Genomic DNA, 17,548 nt, shown 5'->3' on the forward strand with positions numbered 1-17,548 from the left:
TAATGTTCTCATGCCCAACAGGTTAAAGATTTCTTGAATTTAGGGGTAGACTTATGCCCCTGTTCTAGCAAAATTTCCCTCATTGCCCACCTGCATTAGCTCAGTCAGGCACAGAAAAGGAATACATGAATTTCCTTCCCTTTCAATCATATTTAAAGTTTGTGAAATCAAATCTTTCCTTATCATTCTCCACATTTTCGTTTCTTTTACAGAATCATAGAATATCATTTGAAACTATTTTTATTGCAGCATGTAAAATGAAAGAATCTATTGATGATTTAGAAACAGTGGATGATCCTAAATACAGAATAAAACTGTACGATACCCTAGGAGATTGTGCTGTAGACGCCTTTAATTATAAACAAGCTCTGGTATACTACCATAAAGTTGTAAGTTACTTTCATTTTCTTACATGACAATATTTTAATGGATTCTAAAGATATGTTCTTAACTTTTCATGTTGATTTGTCCTAGTTGAAACGTCTGACTGAAAATTGGAAAAGCTCCAAATAAGAATAAAAAGTTAGAAAACCTCTTTACAATCCCTCAAAGATATTTTGAAATATCGATCATATTTAAGATTTTGACCAACAAAGATTACATTCATTCATTCATACATTTTTTCATCCAATCATTCATTCTTTTACTCATTTATTCATTTACTCATTCAATCATTCATTCCTTCATTCTTTCTTCATTATAGTTAGAGCTAGGGATAGATCTAGGACTGGAAGATAAAGAAATGGTGCCGATTTATGTTTCACTGGCTCGAACTTACGCTGATAATAAAAACTATGTGGAGGCTATAAAATACTATAAAGCTGAACTAGCATGTTATAAAGACAATCGAGAACAGGTAGGTTAAAGTTTATCCATACTTTGAATGAGTCTGAGCTGGAGGGGTTCTATTCAAAACATTACACCACTTACTTTTGGTATTTTAGGCAGAATGAATAAGAATTGAAAATAAACAAGCAAGATTTATTCTATACATTACTACATACTCTACCTAAAAATTATATTGGACTGCAAAAATACCTTTCACTTTACCAGTAGCCTCTTAGAAAACTGAAACATAAGACTTGAGGCATGAGACACCCCTGAATCCTGTTTTTTATTTTGTTCACACATAACAGTAGTATTTTCATATAAAAATCAACTGTTCAATCAATGATATTGTTTTTTCCTGCAGACTGGGAGAACATGGTTGAATATAGCTGATTTAGAAGAGAAATTAAACCTGGGCTATAACAAGATATATAACTCTTATCTTGAAGCTTTTAAAGCAGTGAGGAAAACTACTAATAGAAAATTACAGGTACAGATTCTTCAGACTTTAGACTTAGATTATCAGGAAAGAAACCACCGTACCTTTGTTACAAGAATTAACAACTTAGCTTCACAAGTATCCTGTCTACCAAATTGTCTACCAAATGAGTCGACTGGAACAATGAGAAAAGATTACTTATTCCATGTCACTGGACTGTCACATACCAACTGAGATTAGAACCCACAACCATCAATAAAGGAAATGAAGTCAAGTAGAAATTTCAATTCTCTTACCCACTGTAGCTCTTAACGAAATGCTTTAAGTTGTGAAGCATGTTTTTCTCAAATCAGGAAATCATCATCACGTCAATGTTATATTTCAGCTGGCAGTATTAAACTCCCTAGCAGAAACTCAGAAATATTATAAACAATCTAACCATCTAGTGATAACTGAAGATAAGATTAAAACACTACGGGAGAAATTCAGTAACGAATTAGACGAGATATCAGATGAAGAAAGTCAACCAATAGAATCAAATGATGAAGAAGCTGTAGTAATGTCCGAGTTATCAGATTCAGGTATGTTTTTTTCGATGATTTTTGACGCAAACTAGAGTCTTGTTAAGAGTTCAACAAACCGCCTGCAGCCACACAAAGAGACAGAAAATCTCCAGGCAGTCGTTTCTCTAAATCGATATTACAATTGAAGTGAGAATTAATATGATCGGATGATGAAGCTTTTTTTTTGAGTGCAGGCTCAGGAAAAAAACATCACCAAAATAAAAATATCGCCAACAATACATGCACACTACTACATGGCAATATCTGTCTTCACTAACAGAAAAGTAATGTGTAATACTCCATTTTGTTTCATTGATCAATATTTTCAGATGAAGAGGATGAAGGAGAAGAAACAGTAATGTTGACCTCTATGACCTCAAACAGTAGTGGTACCAGGTGTTCCAGAAGATCCACCTTTAAAATTAAGGTACCTTAATTTTAACCCTTTGAACACTGAGTGTGATTTAAAAAAACGTCTCATTGCCAAAACTTCTAGTGTGATGACCACTCTATAATGGCCGCTTCACCGGCTGCTCAGGTGAAACCTGTAATTATATGGCTGGTTAAAAGAGTCAATACAAAGAACAGTTTCTAATTTACAATTCTAAATTAATCACAAATCTCAATGTAGTAGAGCTGATGTACAATCTTTTTGAACAATTGTTGAATAGTTCCTATTAAGAAACGTGATTTACTGATTGTATTTATTGAAATTTTTACAGAAAAATGAAAAGGGAGAAACACCACTCCATAGAGCTTGTATTGAGAATAATCTAAAGAAGGTCAAGAAATTAATAGAACAGGTAAAACTTCATTGTTGATACAATGTTTCAGTCTGGTGTTCAGCCATTCTGACAGCCATTTACAGACGGCTAAATACTGGTATTTGATTGGTTAGAAAGATTAGAGAAAACCATCCATTTTTACATAACAACTTGAGTTCACAAGGATCCTTTCCAACAGCTGATCCTTGATCAAAACTCTTGACAGTGACCTTTTGACCTTTCTCGGATTATCCATACCCATTTACAGCTGGAATAACGAGAAAAGATGACTTATTCAAGACTTTCTCTTCCTGTCAAAATTTCCCACACTGCACACTGTCTTCATCACATTTCATTTCGTTTCTGGTCTCTTTCAGGGACATCCAGTTAATCCGCGAGATAACTCCGGTTGGATTCCGCTACACGAGGCAGCCAACTATAACTATTACCCTATAGTAGAATATTTACTGGATCACGGAGCTCATATTGACGATCGTGGTGGTGATATGTGCCGAGGAGTTACTCCCCTTATTGATGCTGCAGAGAACGGGAATTTTGAAACAATTGAGTTATTGGTGAATCGCGGGGCTAATAAACTGGCCAAAAATGATGATGTAAGATTAACTTTTTGTTTTGTCCAATCCTTTTTCTTTTACTCATCTGGGGGAGGACCTAGGTTTACTCCAGTATATTCCAATAAACTTCAAAATTCGCCCTCAATCTATTTGCATTTTACTCTTTTCTATTGGCCCCCTGACATTGACACTGCTTTTTATTGAGTTGACTTATTTTCATTAGAGTCAATATTCAAAGTCTGTGGCTGTGTGCTTACTGACCTGAAGGTTCAGGGTTCAATCTTGGTATAGGTCGAGATAATACCTTTGTTACCTACAAGAAAACTAACGAAACATCCAGTTCATTAGGTTCTTCTCAGTTAGTTGTAGTTTCTGTTCATGTTATTTAGGGAAACAAGGCGTTAGATTGTTTGTTAGAATGGAAAGAGAGACAAGAAGATTTAGATAGAGATACAGAAATACAATATCACGATATCTTAAAATTACTTCATAATGGTACAGGTAAACTACCCTGATCTCTTATCAATTTCATAACTTTATAATTTTACACAGAAATACCACACTTACGACAAGAGTTTATCATATGATTGTTTGAGAAATAATTTTGCAAATTAGAGGCACTGTCTTTGTACAAAATATTTACTTCATAGCACAGATAGCAGCAAGCTAAATCAACACCTCTAAAATAGAGTTCAAGACACATTTTCAGGCAAACTAGTAGATGAACTTTACCCCCATCAAAACAGTAGATACCTCTACTCCCGATTTTGCCTTTCTTTGAACAAGATTTTTGTTTGACGGAATTGTCTTGCTTGTATGGATTTTTAATACAGAAAGCCAAAGTGAATTTTCTGTCTTTCGTTGTAGGTTCTGCTACTAAACTGTACACCAAGAATCCAAAGCCATCTGCTGCCTCAACAACACAACCGATAGACTCTTTCATCCAGTATTCTAGTGATGAGGAAAATCTTCCAGACCCATCTTGTATGGAAAAATCTCAACGCCTAAGGCGACTTTCTGCTCTCAAGTAAGCTTGATTAACTTCTTGAGAACCATTAGAAAATATTTCAAAGCCACGAGTCATTTTTAATTTTTGGATTGAAGTTTTGGGAAAAGAGTGCTCTATAAGTTTCAAAGTTAAAATGATGACTCGCCTTTTCTTGATACTTTTACATATATTAAAAAGACATGTTGGTAGAAATAGAAAATAATATTTCTAGTTTTAGGTCTTTTTATTCTGATTATGCCAATTTTCGTGCAGTTTTTCTGCAGACTATTTACATATATTCAAGACCCAAATCAACCACCCAAAATAGCAAACCATGGCCTTTAAGCTTTTAACAATTTTACTTTTTAAAAGATATATTTTTTCTCTCAGAAAAGCGCCAAAAGCTTTGATAGCAGAAGATAGCGAACCAGAAAACAACCCACCAGATTCTTATGATTCTCAGGAAATATACAGGTCGGCCATTTTGGACGATTTAAACGACAATGTTCAGAGTGCTACAGACAATTATAGAAATGCAATTTCATTGGTGCGGACTTCGGCTCAAAATCTTCCCTCGCAAATTCCAAAGTCTGCTCAAAACCGTAAACCTTCAGATCAGACTGACTCGAATGCTCTGATTGGTGAAGACAATTTCGTGGGTGATGATTGGTTGATAGATGATGTTGGACCAATCAAAAGGAAGTTTAGAGATTGTGATGGATTTATGAGTGGGAACACGACACGTAGTGCATCAAAAACTAAAAATAAACGTCCTAGGATTGATTCTGACAATGATGAAACTGTTGATTTAGATAATCTAAGTGATGTTGCCGAGAGCGATCATGTGTCTGTTACCCCTGACAACCATAATGATGTCACAGATGATTTTATTCAGATTGATGACACATCACCAGACACGTTGCCAACGTTACCCACGCGGAAGACTCAAAAGTTTTTATCATTGAAGCGGAAACCAAAACAAACTCGTCTGACAAGTTTTGGTGTAAACTCCAGTAGAAGAGAGTCCTCTCAAACAACTTTTGGTCGATCAACGAACTTTGGTAACCTTGATGCCTGGGAATCAGATTCCAGTAATTCAATGGATGCTCCTTCTTCCATATTTGGTAATAATTCAACACAAAGTACAAACTTTGGTCTCAGTGCTGTGTCTGCTTTAAGTTCTATTTCGTCTGCACATCCAACTGGGACGCAGCCAATGGGTAGTGTGATGAGACTCAAAGTTAAAGTAAAAGAGAAAGTTTTGCTGATTCCAGTTCCAAGCAGGTCAGTTCAAAATTGAATTGTTTTTTGCCACTCTTGGAGGTAGCAATTGCCACTTGCTACAAATATTTTAACATCCAAACATCTTTGCCATCTCGTTAAGAAAAAGTAGAAGCATATGCCAATGTGTCCCTAAATTTCATAGATTATTTTACTGCTGAATTGAATTTTCTATGAATGAAAAAAATCGATTGAGGAAAGATGGCTTCTTCAAGGTCATTTTTGTTGCGCCATCTTACGATATAATATTTTAATGTTTTGAATTAAATGATATCTGTGGTATTTTTCAGTGATCAAAACAACAATATAAACTGGTTATGTCAAGAAATATCTCAACGTTATTTTAGTCTGTATGGATTACGGCCCCTGTTAACATTAAGTACGATAGAGGGCGCTATATTCTCACCAGAAGATATTATTTCTATGGTACTAGTTCATAATGATGAGGTATGGTATTGAATTAGCAATTTACGATTGTCTGGTCAAGCTTCCACTGGAAAGGCGTTTCAAACAGGACGAATGTCTGGGGTAAACCTGCTAAACCTCCTTCTAATCCTTTTACAGGAATGCATTCAGGAGGCCCTATAAACTTAGCGGCCAACAAAATCTTTTCTTACAAAATTAGATGTCACATTGAAGAATGACATCAGTATAAATGGCGTTGCCTGTATTCATTAGCCCAAAAATTGAAACTGTAAAGATATAAATTCTGTCTTTGAATAATGTTTAACATTGTCTGTGTTATATATTCTAGCTGATTGGTAATATAGATAGTTGGGATTTACCTCCCTTACATCAACGATACAGACAAGCCTGTAAAACACTCAGTACTGGTAGGTATTATATTTCAAATGAGACACTGTCACAATATTTGTTTAACTGATAAAGCTCAATTTCATCTTAATAAACTAAAGTATGTTGATGTGTAGGTGATTATTTTAAAATTGTACAACAAACATACCTTGAAGTCACTCCCTGACTAATTAACATTTTCCCAGACATCCAGAGTTCCCCCTCCCCCATCCTTCTCTTACTGGTTTCAGTAACTTTTCTATAGAAAGAATTTTTTGAAAGACAACTTTCTTTTCTAGTGGTATATGGTAACATCTGTAATATTCTACAAACCAGTGAAACGTCAGGTCAGCTAGAGTTACGGGACTTGGCATTACGATCTACTCAGTTACAACCGATATTCAGAGCTCTACAGGGAACCAATAATCTTACTGTATTAAATCTACAAGGTTAGTAATTTTACAAACATATTTCATTAAGGTGAGATCAATTTATTTGCTTGTTTTATTGACCTAATTTGTGTGAAGGTATGAAAGTGTTTTGTTGGGGGTTTTATTTTCCAGCAGAGCTGATTTGTTTTTTGTTTTTTTTAACTTCTGATTGCAGGAAAATAGAGTTGGAAGGATCGGTAAAACAAGAAAATAGATTGGACTTGTCTTAACTGAAGTTAGAAATAGTATATCCATATTATCTTATGCTTCTTTGAGTTGAATTATGTTTTTGTAAAACTGTTGATAAGCTGACATATTCTAGTGATATTTTATCTTGTAGGAAATTGTATGGGTGATAATGGAGTAGAGAACCTCAGTAAAATATTTGAAGCTATGCCTAATTTAACCACCTTGAACCTGGCGTGTAATAACATCTCCAGTATAGGTCTTAAATACATTGCGGACTCTCTACAGAAAACCACGGACAACAAGGCTTTACAGGTGAGAAAAATGTCATTTGGTTAAATACGATAAGTGATACAGGCTACTCAAGATTCAAAAGTTTCGAATGTAATTGTGATCCCTTTTAAAATTGGTATAGTGCTCAGACAACTTTCCGTATTAGTTTTTATTTCCAAGAACAGGAGTGTTTGATTGGTATGCACCCAGTCTCTGGTTGCTACAGTCTGTGTGTATGTCAGAAAGATCCCATGATTTCCCTCACTGGGAGGCATTGTCTCTCTTCATTAGTTCTATTGGAATCAGAAAAGTACTTAGAACTTAGAGAATGAAAAGAGCGTCTTGTCCTTTGGAAGGAACTGTATACTAAGTCCCCATGTTCTACAAGCTGTGCATATTGAAAAATTCCTCACTAATATCTTGGCAAATATCCCTCATCGCACACTCCAAGGTTTTGCTTGCTTAGTCTACACCTTTCTATTTCAGTTATTATCTAGTTTAGATGTTAAATATAATATATTAGGTGATAGTTGTATACCATCACTAGCTAGTCTGATATCATCTCTACCTTCACTATCTATATTAAACTTGTCCTCTTGTTTATTAACATCTAACTGTTTTCAACATCATAGAATTATACTGGCTAACTCATTGATAGGTATGTATATTATTCATCAGGGTACTACATAATCAACAATGATATTGGGACTTTGATGTCACTTTGAAGTGGGGTACAATCTTTCATATTATCACTTTTCATCATCAGAGATTAATTACAAGGGGATCACCAATATTAATCTAAAAATATGTTGACACTGTCTATAATGTGCAATGACCAGTTTAGCAAGTCATTGTATCGTAAAAAATGAACACTAAACAAGCAAATACAGGGAATCATTGACAGTCTGTGTTTAAAATCTTGCTTGTATCTTAGTTAGAATTGTGTGAAACAGTCCCCTGGAATATTGAATTTCCAGCGTCAGCTTAGATGTGTTTTTCTCTGTGCCAATTGTTTTAAGGCCTCCACTGTTATTCTGCTTTACATCTTACTTTCAACTGTGTTATATAACTATTTCTATATTTACAGCATCAAACTTACAAGAATTAAACGTATCCTATAATAAATTTGGTACACTAGGTGTGGAACTCTTGTTGAAATGTCTGAATAACCAGAAACTACGAGTGTTAAAACTTTCTCACATTCAACAGGGATCCTCTTCTAGTCAGCTGTCACTACATCTACAGCAATTTATCTCCCAGGTTTGTGTTATTTATGCAATAAATTGTTACCCTATGGTGGTTATGGTCGTATATCAGAACAAAGGTTGGTTGGGAAAGTGATAAAGTGCACGTTAGGGCTTTTATGATTGATTGAGTGGGGGTACAGAGAAAAAGTTTATTCTTTCACAATATAAAATTCATACATTTTGCCCTCTTAATATATTTGAGAATACACCGATTAATTCTTTTTCTGGGAGAGAGAACCCCATTATCTTAAAGATAGGTTTTGTCCATTGGAATCCCAATCACAACCATTTAGTCAGTCTGCTCTCTTTTAGCTTGGATTCAGGGTCATTAAACAAGCAAATTGCTCAAAAAATATTTTGATGTTTCTCTTTTCCAGTCTGGATGTAGTTTAGAAGAGTTAGATATATCAGCTTGTAATCTATCTACAGATGATCTTCACTTTATAACGAGGTACAGAATTTTACTAGTTATATTTATATCAACTCCAACAGAGTTCAGTGAGTCTTGGATTGTCTTTGGGTTGATGAAAATGGCAGGTGATATAAAAGAATTAAGGATATTTTTCACTCAGAAAAAGTCCGAGAGGTAGTTGTGTTTATATAAATGTAAAATTTCCCAACCATTTGTCTCTAGGATTGATTTACTGTGATATTTTTATTTTATTTTTTTATTTCAGACTACCAGCTTCTTGTCCACGAATTCACAAACTTACGATTTCTAAAAATAATCGAATCACAAACCAAACTTTACAGCAACTTTTACATCAAACAGCTCTCGAGTCATCTAGCAAACTGGATGAAATTATAGCCAATGGTTGTTCAGTAAAATCACCACTGGATACCCAATTTCTAGACGCTCTTAGTGATATCGTCAATCGTGAATCACCTCTACGCTATTTGTCCTTGACCTGTGATAACCTTGACAAGGTTGATTCAGACTGTGTCAAACAGGTCTGGGAAGAAAAGTGGAAGAATTTGTCGAAAATTAACATTCAAGGAAATTTAATTCAGTTAAGTGTGTCTGACAGCAATTCTTGATGAAATTTGAAGAATTACTTTGCAGTTCTCGTAATACTCAGGGACAATGTTCTCAAAAACTAACTGTTGATGATATTATTGTTCCAGTTATTCCAATGGTGAATCGAAACCTACACAAATAAAACCAAATGATGTAACTTGAGTTTAAACTCTGTTAAAGGTTTCATCATTAATGAGCAAGTTCTACTGGACAAACTTCAGTTAGGATGCAGGCTGAAATAGATCAGTTATCTTAAGATCTCTTCTTGTCAGACATAGGCTTAAATAAGTCAGTTGTCTGAAGATCTCACAGCATGAAAATCTGGAGTAACAACATGTTTCAGGTTCTGTTTTAATATTTCTATTTCTATAATTTTGTTTGAATAATTAAAGCATGAAGAAATGTGAATATATGTATTATTTTTCCCTGTGAAGAAAATTGTTTTATACATAAATAAATATTTTCACTGTTAAAATATATGCTACTCAATAACTATATTGTACATTGTTATTATCAAAATTGTACAGTTTTGACTGAAATCAAAATGTAATATAAACTTCTTGAGTTAAATTAAATATTTTCTTAAAAAGTTACTATCAGTGTTATGTTATTCATTTTACAAAGTGGCAGATTGACTCAATGGGGGGCAACCTGTCAAGGCTGAATTCAAATGCGGCAACTCTGTGTTGGCATCTTGTCACAAATCTCTCAGGGAGAGTCTGAGAAGGTTCTCCAAAGAAACTTTTGGAAAAATTGAATTGATTTGGTGCATTCTGACACATATGTTATGGCAAAAGCGTATAAAAATCATGACACCCCCACCCCCTGTATCCCCACTGCATTCTGTGGCTTGTTTAAGGTATTGTAAGATTAATGATAAATCTTCAGATAGAACCTTTATTTAGAGATGTTCATTTTGACAAATGAACTAAAAGCCTCGTTAAGATACTATTGAGTTTTTTTGTAGTCTTGAATTGTCTTATTATAAATGGGTTATCTCCCATCGTAAATGGCGCCACACAAGCCAATGCGAAGATTATCTGAACATAATGCGGTACGGTAAGTCCGCAAATCATTCATACATTTGAACCATAGCTGATGCAAAATTGTTGCTATAGTCACAACATAAATCTGACCAAGTACACGAATCAAAGACGTCGAACGGGCAGTTGGAATTGCTGGGTGAACATTGCAAGAAAATCTCTAGAATCGTTTTCAAACGCATCTTCATCTTGCAAAGATCCATTCAGTCCAGAACTGTTCTTTAATTACATGTGATCACCCAGATAACACGAGCTGCGAGGTTATCGAGGTTTGGATTAAAAGGTCACGCTACAATTTGCACGTGTTTTATTACATATAGAAAGAAATACATTAGAATATAAGTATACTGATCATTATTTACGACTTTCAATTAGCCTGAAATACCCGGGGAAAAGGCGATCCCTTCAAAGCATACTGAAGCCCGTGTCACAACATTTTAACCAAGATACATTCACGATATTCAAAAAATTCAGTAATCTGATTGGTTGACATCTGTATACTATTAATTTTAGCGATTGACCAATCAAATGTCTGAAGCACTAATATCATCTTAAAATTAAGTATTGTGAAACAGGATTCGGGTCGTACTAGGACAACATGTTTAAGGGTCGGGGAACAATGTTTGCCTTTATATGGGGATCCTACCAGTAGCTAAGTTTTTTCCGATCCCAACCCAAAAACACATCGGTTTAGATTAAGGAGGAATTGTCTAGGTCTATTTGAAAATCGATAATCATGCATTTTTTTGAAAGACTATGGTGCAGCACTGAAAACAAAGATCTAAAACGACAGTGGTAAATTTCTTGGCGGCATTTCATCAATGATCTGCCAAACATATCGACTTCTGTCTTCCAACATTTCAATAACATCGTCTGTTGGACCTGATTCTTGCTCTTCCGGCTTTTCGTTTTGATGGTTCAGTTGTTCTGTTGGTGTAGAGAGATACTGCTTCCAGGAGCTCTCTAACAACTCCGACGCATATTTAATGAGTGAATTTTTCTCAGCTTTCCCTTGAACAGCTCGACACTCGTATGAATAAATTTCCTTCTCTTGTCGTCTTTTTTCTAATTCTTTCCAAGTGATAGATGTAGAAGACAATGGAGTCTTGTTTATGTCTTTGGAGGCTCTCCGTGACCCTTTCTTCACGCTCTCAATACGATGGTCCCTAATGATTCCTTCACTGGCTTCAGAGAGGTCCTCATCATCATCATCTTCGTCATCATCCTCGAGAATTTCTGACTCCACGTCGTGTTTTGTCTCCGCGTCTTTGATTGGTTGAAAAGCGATCCGGTTGATGGTTTCTAAGAAAAATTTCTGAATTTCTGCAGCATTTGGAACCGAATTCATACCATTGTCTCCACAATTTCCAGCGTTTCCGTCCATTTTTAAATACCGATGATCTGAAGTAACGAAACGAAATAATTCTTCTGCTGTCAAAGTTGTCACATGTTCTCCAACGTCCAATTTTATTTTCTTGTCGGGACTGGGAAGGTCCCATCGGGAACTTGTCGCAGCCTCCATTGGCATTTCCCGATTCTTGTTCCCAATTTGGAAGAAATCTTGGTCATCACTGATAGTGAGGTAGGCCAGAATCTGCCGAACTGCGCTTCTCTCTACTCCCTTTACTGAGCTGGAATCGCGGATTGGCGGAGGATCTAATGTTATTCTAGTCCCCACCTCCATCTTTACTGTTCTCTCGTTTTTAGCTGCCTCGGAAATTCAAGTGACGTCACGTCACGTCCAGATATTGCTTTCGTTGCTAGACAATTTGACGTTCTTGATTTTTGTAATGCTTCGGGATCTTGTTGCACATTGTTGTTGTGTTCCTAACCATCAACAAAAGGTCATAAGCTTGCGAATTAAAGCTGTTGTATATCAACGATCTCTTTTTTTTTTCTTCTTTTTTGTCAGATCATGGTTTAAAGCCCTCGGTGTTTTACTCCATGTATAACCCTCGGTGTTTTACCACATGACATGTCGTATAGGCTGAGCTACATCAAGAGAGACTTTTGCAATAATTTATCAACACGATATTGCTTTTACATCCACCTCTAATTCAAGCTAATACACAGAACGAAGACTCACAAATAATGTTGGCTTAGGTTTCGGGTTGGTCTAGTTTTTCTCAAAAGCGTCTCTTGTATTTTCGAAGACGTTGCAGAAATTACTATAGGGTTTATGTGGGATGCAATACAACGTACTATCGCCTTAGTGATAGACTTCTGAACAATGAAAAGAAACTGGGCTGAAAACTGTTTCAGGCACACTTATGCATTTTGACATTTCTACTTTCGATTTGTTTACGTTTTGAGTCAGGTGCTTGCGTGGAATTCCCCTAATACGTCATATTGCGCGTGCGCAAGTTCCTGGTTGCTACCCAAACAACACCGTTATTTTTACTGACGTTTTTTAGAAGATCGCGATTTCAACGCACCGACCTCTCATCCATCAAAATTTAAACTTCTGAAACAAGATGCCGAGATGTCTGATGAATTCTGTAAGAGATTATAAACGTGGGAAGTATCATGGAAGTTTTGGTAAGTTGAAAAACTACACATAAACACAAAATAATCAAGAAAAAATGTCGTGTCACAGTGACCTGGCCTAGATTTGACGTCGACGTCTTGTTCACTGATATTTTTATTTGATTTATTAGTTCTTCGGTCTCGATTTAGCCTTAGTAGACGTGCTTTATTGTGTTTTGTTAGTTACATGGTACACCTTTACTCGGTAATTAGTCCGAAACAAGAAATCAATATGGTTTGACATATAAAACAATCTATCTTGCAGGTGCCCCACACTGACACAGTGTCAGTACAACACAAAGATTAGGCCTAATTAAAAATTAAGCAGATTTTATTTCGCTTCGCTATTTTGGATTAAATTTGTAATTTATAATGGTGATTTCACCCTTTCAATGCAGAATTATCCATTGAAAGGGTGAAATCATTGAAGGAAAAATGTAAATAAATGATATGGGGTTGATTTTAGATCATAATGAAATGATGGACAAACTTAGATAATGTAGCAGAAGACTTAAAAGTTAAACTGACGTCATTTCTTTTTTGCAACATTGTTTTTGGGTCATGTGATAAATTTAGCAGGTGCCCGTTAACCCTTTTGCGGTCAAACGTCTGGAGAAATCTAGCCCTCTTTTATGCGTGTTTTTGAACAATTTCGGGCTTTTTCTAATTCAGACTGTTCCGAATTCATTCACAACAATCAATATTCTGTTATTTTGTCCTCAAAATAAAAATAAAAGTGTTTTTCAACTTCAATTTAATTTTCTTTTTTTTTTTTTGCAGTTTACGATCCATTTGTGATGACAACTCGTTCTGGTTTATCTATCAACACTTTACCAAGGGGCTCAACTCTCGGCAGTGGTAGGAAAATTCCCTCTCCCCCAGATTTTATCAAAGAACAAACACAGCAGCCCAAGAAAAAAGAAGTTTACACCAAAAAGCGCTCATTGAGTTATCTTTCCTTAGTCACAAGGTTTCATCTAAGTCAGAGAATTCCTAACGTGGAAACCTCACCAAAGGCATTCGCTGACTGGAAAGCAGAATTGTTCCGTATTGATCATACCCGTGCGAACGACGCGTTGACGGAGTCGGATTCGGATAGCGAGGACGATGTGTGCATTGGATCCGTGGACGATTCGCCGTGTACCTACTCTCAATCTAGTGACGAATCCAACAGCACTTTTGAAGAGAATTCAAAATCACCAAAAAGAAGTAGAAAATCCGCCAGTCCGGAGATAGACGTAGTGAACAACAAATCAGAGGAAATTTTGAAATCAACGACCAAGGTTTCAATGAGAGAACACCAGTCAAAGGCAGGAAGCAAGTCAAGCAAGGCTGCAACTAAATTCAATGTAACAGAAAGCATCAATTATCTTCAAGCTAGCAATTTAGTGTGTACAACCCTTGGACCGAAGTTAACATATTCGTTCGTTAACAGACTGACCAAACCCTCCTCCGCGGCCGGATCACAGGTGCAGTTGAAAGGGCGATCTCAGAAGATTGTTACATTAGCCGATGCTAGTTCGTTATTTTTCGTCAAACCGAACAACCAGGCGGTTAATGAACAGAATAAAAGAGAACTTGAGAGACTGGAAGAACGTGAAAAATACTGTAAGAACGGTCTTCAAGCCTGTTCACAATGTGGTAAAGAATTCTTCCTCTTTTCAGCTCTTCAGTCCCATATTCGGCGTCATGGAAAAGCCGAGAACAAGTGTCATGAATGTGGAAAGATTTTCTCTAGATCATGGTTGTTAAAGGGTCACCTTCGTACTCATACAGGGGAGAGACCCTTTAATTGTCCAGATGAGGAGTGCGACAAGGCCTTCGCAGACAAATCAAACTTGCGATCGCACATGTTGATTCATTCCAATAAACATAAAACTCACGTGTGTACGAAATGCGGCCGGGGTTTCGCACAAAAACGATATCTTCACAAACATATGTTGGAGGTGTGCCGATTAGTTGTGAATTGAAATGTTTTTTTGTGACTGTGGATGAAAACTGGCGTGTTTCAATGTTCCTGTTATCAGTTGACCTACATACTGTGTAATGTACGCGCATTGAATGTGCATTTTGTTCTATTTCTATACTGTGATATTTTTGTCATTATTTATGTGAATTGTAATTTTCGTCAATATTTGTAAATAAGCCAGAACATTAAATTATTTCCCAATTTTGAAAACAATTGGTCAAACTTTTGACATTCAGTGTGTGAGAAGAAGTGAGAGATATCCCTGAAATTCTGTTCAATTGCTTTTGTACAAGGTTTTCTGGTCTGGTCTGTAAGCTCCAAGCTAATAGTTTCTCCGGTCTGAAACTGAATCTGGGTCTAAATTAAGATTAATTAATACAGTGTTAATTAGAAGAATAATTAATACCATTATAGAAACACTGTGGTACAATCATTACATAATAATTACATTAAAGGTATGTAATCGTCTAAATATTTACTTTACTTTAGATAGAGCTCGATTTCAGTTGTCTGTATAGTCGTCTAAATATTTACGTTACCAGCTGATAGAGCTCAATTTCAGCTATCTGTATAGTCGTCTAAATATTTACTTTACCAGCTGATAGAGCTCAATTTCAGCTATCTGTATAGTCGTCTAAATATTTACTTTACCAGCTGATAGAGCCCAATTTCAGCGATCTGTATAGTCGTTTAAATAATTACTTTACCAGCTGATAGAACTATATATTTTCAGCTCTCTGTATAGTCATCTAAATATTTACTTTACCAGCTGATAGAACTATATATTTTCAGCTCTCTGTATAGTCATCTAAATATTTACTTTATCAGCTGATAGAGCTCTATTTCAGCTATCTGTATAGTCTTCTGAATATTTACTTTACCAGCTGAGCTCAATTTCAGCTTTCTGTATAGTCTTCTAAATATTTACTTTACCAGCTGATAGAACTATATTTCAGCTCTCTGTAAAGTCGTCTAAATATTTACTTTACCAGCTGATAGAGCTCTATTTCAGCTATCTGTATAGTCATCTGAATATTTACTTTACCAGCTGAGCTCAATTTCAGCTTTCTGTATAGTCTTCTAAATATTTACTTTACCAGATGATAGAGCTCTATTTCAGCTCTCTGTATAGTCTTCTGAATATTTACTTTACCAGCTGATAGAGCTCTATTTCAGCTATCTGTATAGTCTTCTGAATATTTACTTTACCAGCTGAGCTCAATTTCAGCTTTCTGTATAGTCTTCTAAATATTTACTTTACCAGCTGATAGAGCTCAATTTCAGCTATCTATATAGTCATCTAAATATTTACTTTACCAGCTGATAGAGTTCACTGGTACCATAGATATTGGCTAATAAGTATGGATACAGAAGAAATATTCTTTGATCAATGGTCGGCGTAGTCACCTTGCCTTATTAATCAGCTTTTGTGGTTCTTTCTTTACATATACATGGGTAATTCACAATGCCAGAAGTTCGGGTACAGTTTCTAGATTATCCGTTCGTTTCCAATATGGTCAGAATGGGATAATTAAAGGAGGAGTGATGAATTATTGAAGAAGGCATCAGACTTAAAGGTGCAGATGTACCATTTTCAGGAGTTGATTTAGGTCTTGGATATATGTAATTACTTTTTCAGAAATACTAGAAATGTATGAAAATCGTTTAATTCCTTCAAAAATACTATAAAATTGTGAAGGTGAGCTGTGAACACTATTACTGATTGGCTTAGCTAAAAGAATCCCGTTTCTGAGACTATGGGTATAATTGGTCGAACGAATGGCGCACCTTTCCCTTTAAGTTGTTGATATTGAGATTCGAACTCGTAAGCACCATTGTCCCAACCTTTAAAGCATGTTGAGTTATTAACGCCATAATTCGGTATATAAATAATTTATCTATACCGATAATGACATAATTAAGACAAGATGTAAATGATTACATTAGTCGGTCTTATTCCCTCTGTTCATATGATATAATATTATATAATTACATATAATAATAGCTAATGATGGTAGGGGGTACGCTTATCACCTGTATTCAACTTGCAGTCCATTTTACTAATATAATTGGAAAATACTTCTGATTTTTCTATTTGTATACAACCCCTTGTCAAAATAAACATGGAAGAGCTTTCAGTCTCAGAGACTTTAGGCGACAACTGCGATCAAGTGGAATAAACATAAAAGAGCTTTCAGGTACAGAAAGTACATCTTTCTGATGTTACAGTTGATACAAACAGACTGAGAAGTATAGCTTTCTGTCGTTGAGAGACTTTTGCCGACAAAAGATCACCGCCTATAAAGGTTAACGTAAACGATAGCAATGGCGGCAACTGAACTTTTCAGGACACCCAAAAAACTAACACTGCATTCTCGGGAGAAATAAACCTAAAATTCCATCAGTTCTGTCTGTTATGGTATAATGTCTTTAAAACAAAAAAATCAGATGGCCCCACCCCACTCGCCAACCACATGAACCCACACAAAAATGCTATCACCAACCCATGTACCCACATACAGACAACGCAATTTTTGGAAGAAACAAACCTAAAATTCCAGTAGTTCTGTATGTTATGGTATCATGTCTGAATTCCGATGAAATCAGGTAGCTGTCAAAATAAAG

At 35.7% G+C, this 17,548-nt stretch overlaps 3 protein-coding genes across 3 annotated transcripts in view; 2 read left to right on the forward strand and 1 right to left on the reverse strand.

The window, feature by feature from the left end:
• LOTGIDRAFT_169742 (hypothetical protein) overlaps nucleotides 1–9,405 on the forward strand; it is a gene marked incomplete at both ends in the record, with an annotated part of 64,480 nt that extends 55,075 nt beyond the window's left edge. Inside the window, 18 exons of the mRNA XM_009068033.1 lie at nucleotides 250–389; nucleotides 704–856; nucleotides 1,193–1,318; nucleotides 1,653–1,848; nucleotides 2,160–2,257; nucleotides 2,553–2,633; nucleotides 2,972–3,208; nucleotides 3,559–3,670; nucleotides 4,037–4,196; nucleotides 4,548–5,441; nucleotides 5,729–5,885; nucleotides 6,193–6,271; nucleotides 6,530–6,679; nucleotides 7,002–7,162; nucleotides 7,607–7,778; nucleotides 8,208–8,380; nucleotides 8,745–8,953; nucleotides 9,045–9,405. Coding sequence (XP_009066281.1) covers nucleotides 250–389; nucleotides 704–856; nucleotides 1,193–1,318; nucleotides 1,653–1,848; nucleotides 2,160–2,257; nucleotides 2,553–2,633; nucleotides 2,972–3,208; nucleotides 3,559–3,670; nucleotides 4,037–4,196; nucleotides 4,548–5,441; nucleotides 5,729–5,885; nucleotides 6,193–6,271; nucleotides 6,530–6,679; nucleotides 7,002–7,162; nucleotides 7,607–7,778; nucleotides 8,208–8,380; nucleotides 8,745–8,953; nucleotides 9,045–9,405 — 3,659 coding nt within the window. The remainder of the gene's footprint in view (nucleotides 1–249; nucleotides 390–703; nucleotides 857–1,192; nucleotides 1,319–1,652; nucleotides 1,849–2,159; nucleotides 2,258–2,552; nucleotides 2,634–2,971; nucleotides 3,209–3,558; nucleotides 3,671–4,036; nucleotides 4,197–4,547; nucleotides 5,442–5,728; nucleotides 5,886–6,192; nucleotides 6,272–6,529; nucleotides 6,680–7,001; nucleotides 7,163–7,606; nucleotides 7,779–8,207; nucleotides 8,381–8,744; nucleotides 8,954–9,044) is intronic.
• Nucleotides 9,406–11,209: 1,804 nt separating this feature from the next.
• On the reverse strand, nucleotides 11,210–12,112 carry LOTGIDRAFT_169743 (hypothetical protein; the record flags this gene model as incomplete). Its single annotated transcript, XM_009068034.1, has 1 exon — nucleotides 11,210–12,112. One exon carries the CDS (start codon nucleotides 12,110–12,112, stop codon nucleotides 11,210–11,212), a length of 903 nt encoding a protein of 300 aa, XP_009066282.1.
• A 2,470-nt stretch (nucleotides 12,113–14,582) lies between these two features.
• Nucleotides 14,583–14,906, forward strand: LOTGIDRAFT_57923 (hypothetical protein; the record flags this gene model as incomplete). Its single annotated transcript, XM_009067954.1, has 1 exon — nucleotides 14,583–14,906. A coding segment is annotated over one exon (324 nt), but the record flags the coding sequence as incomplete, so codon positions are not given.
• Between the last annotated feature and the right edge of the window lie 2,642 nt (nucleotides 14,907–17,548).

Source organism: Lottia gigantea (genome assembly GCF_000327385.1).
Source record: "Lottia gigantea unplaced genomic scaffold LOTGIsca_88, whole genome shotgun sequence".
Taxonomy (NCBI): Eukaryota; Metazoa; Mollusca; class Gastropoda; family Lottiidae; genus Lottia; species Lottia gigantea.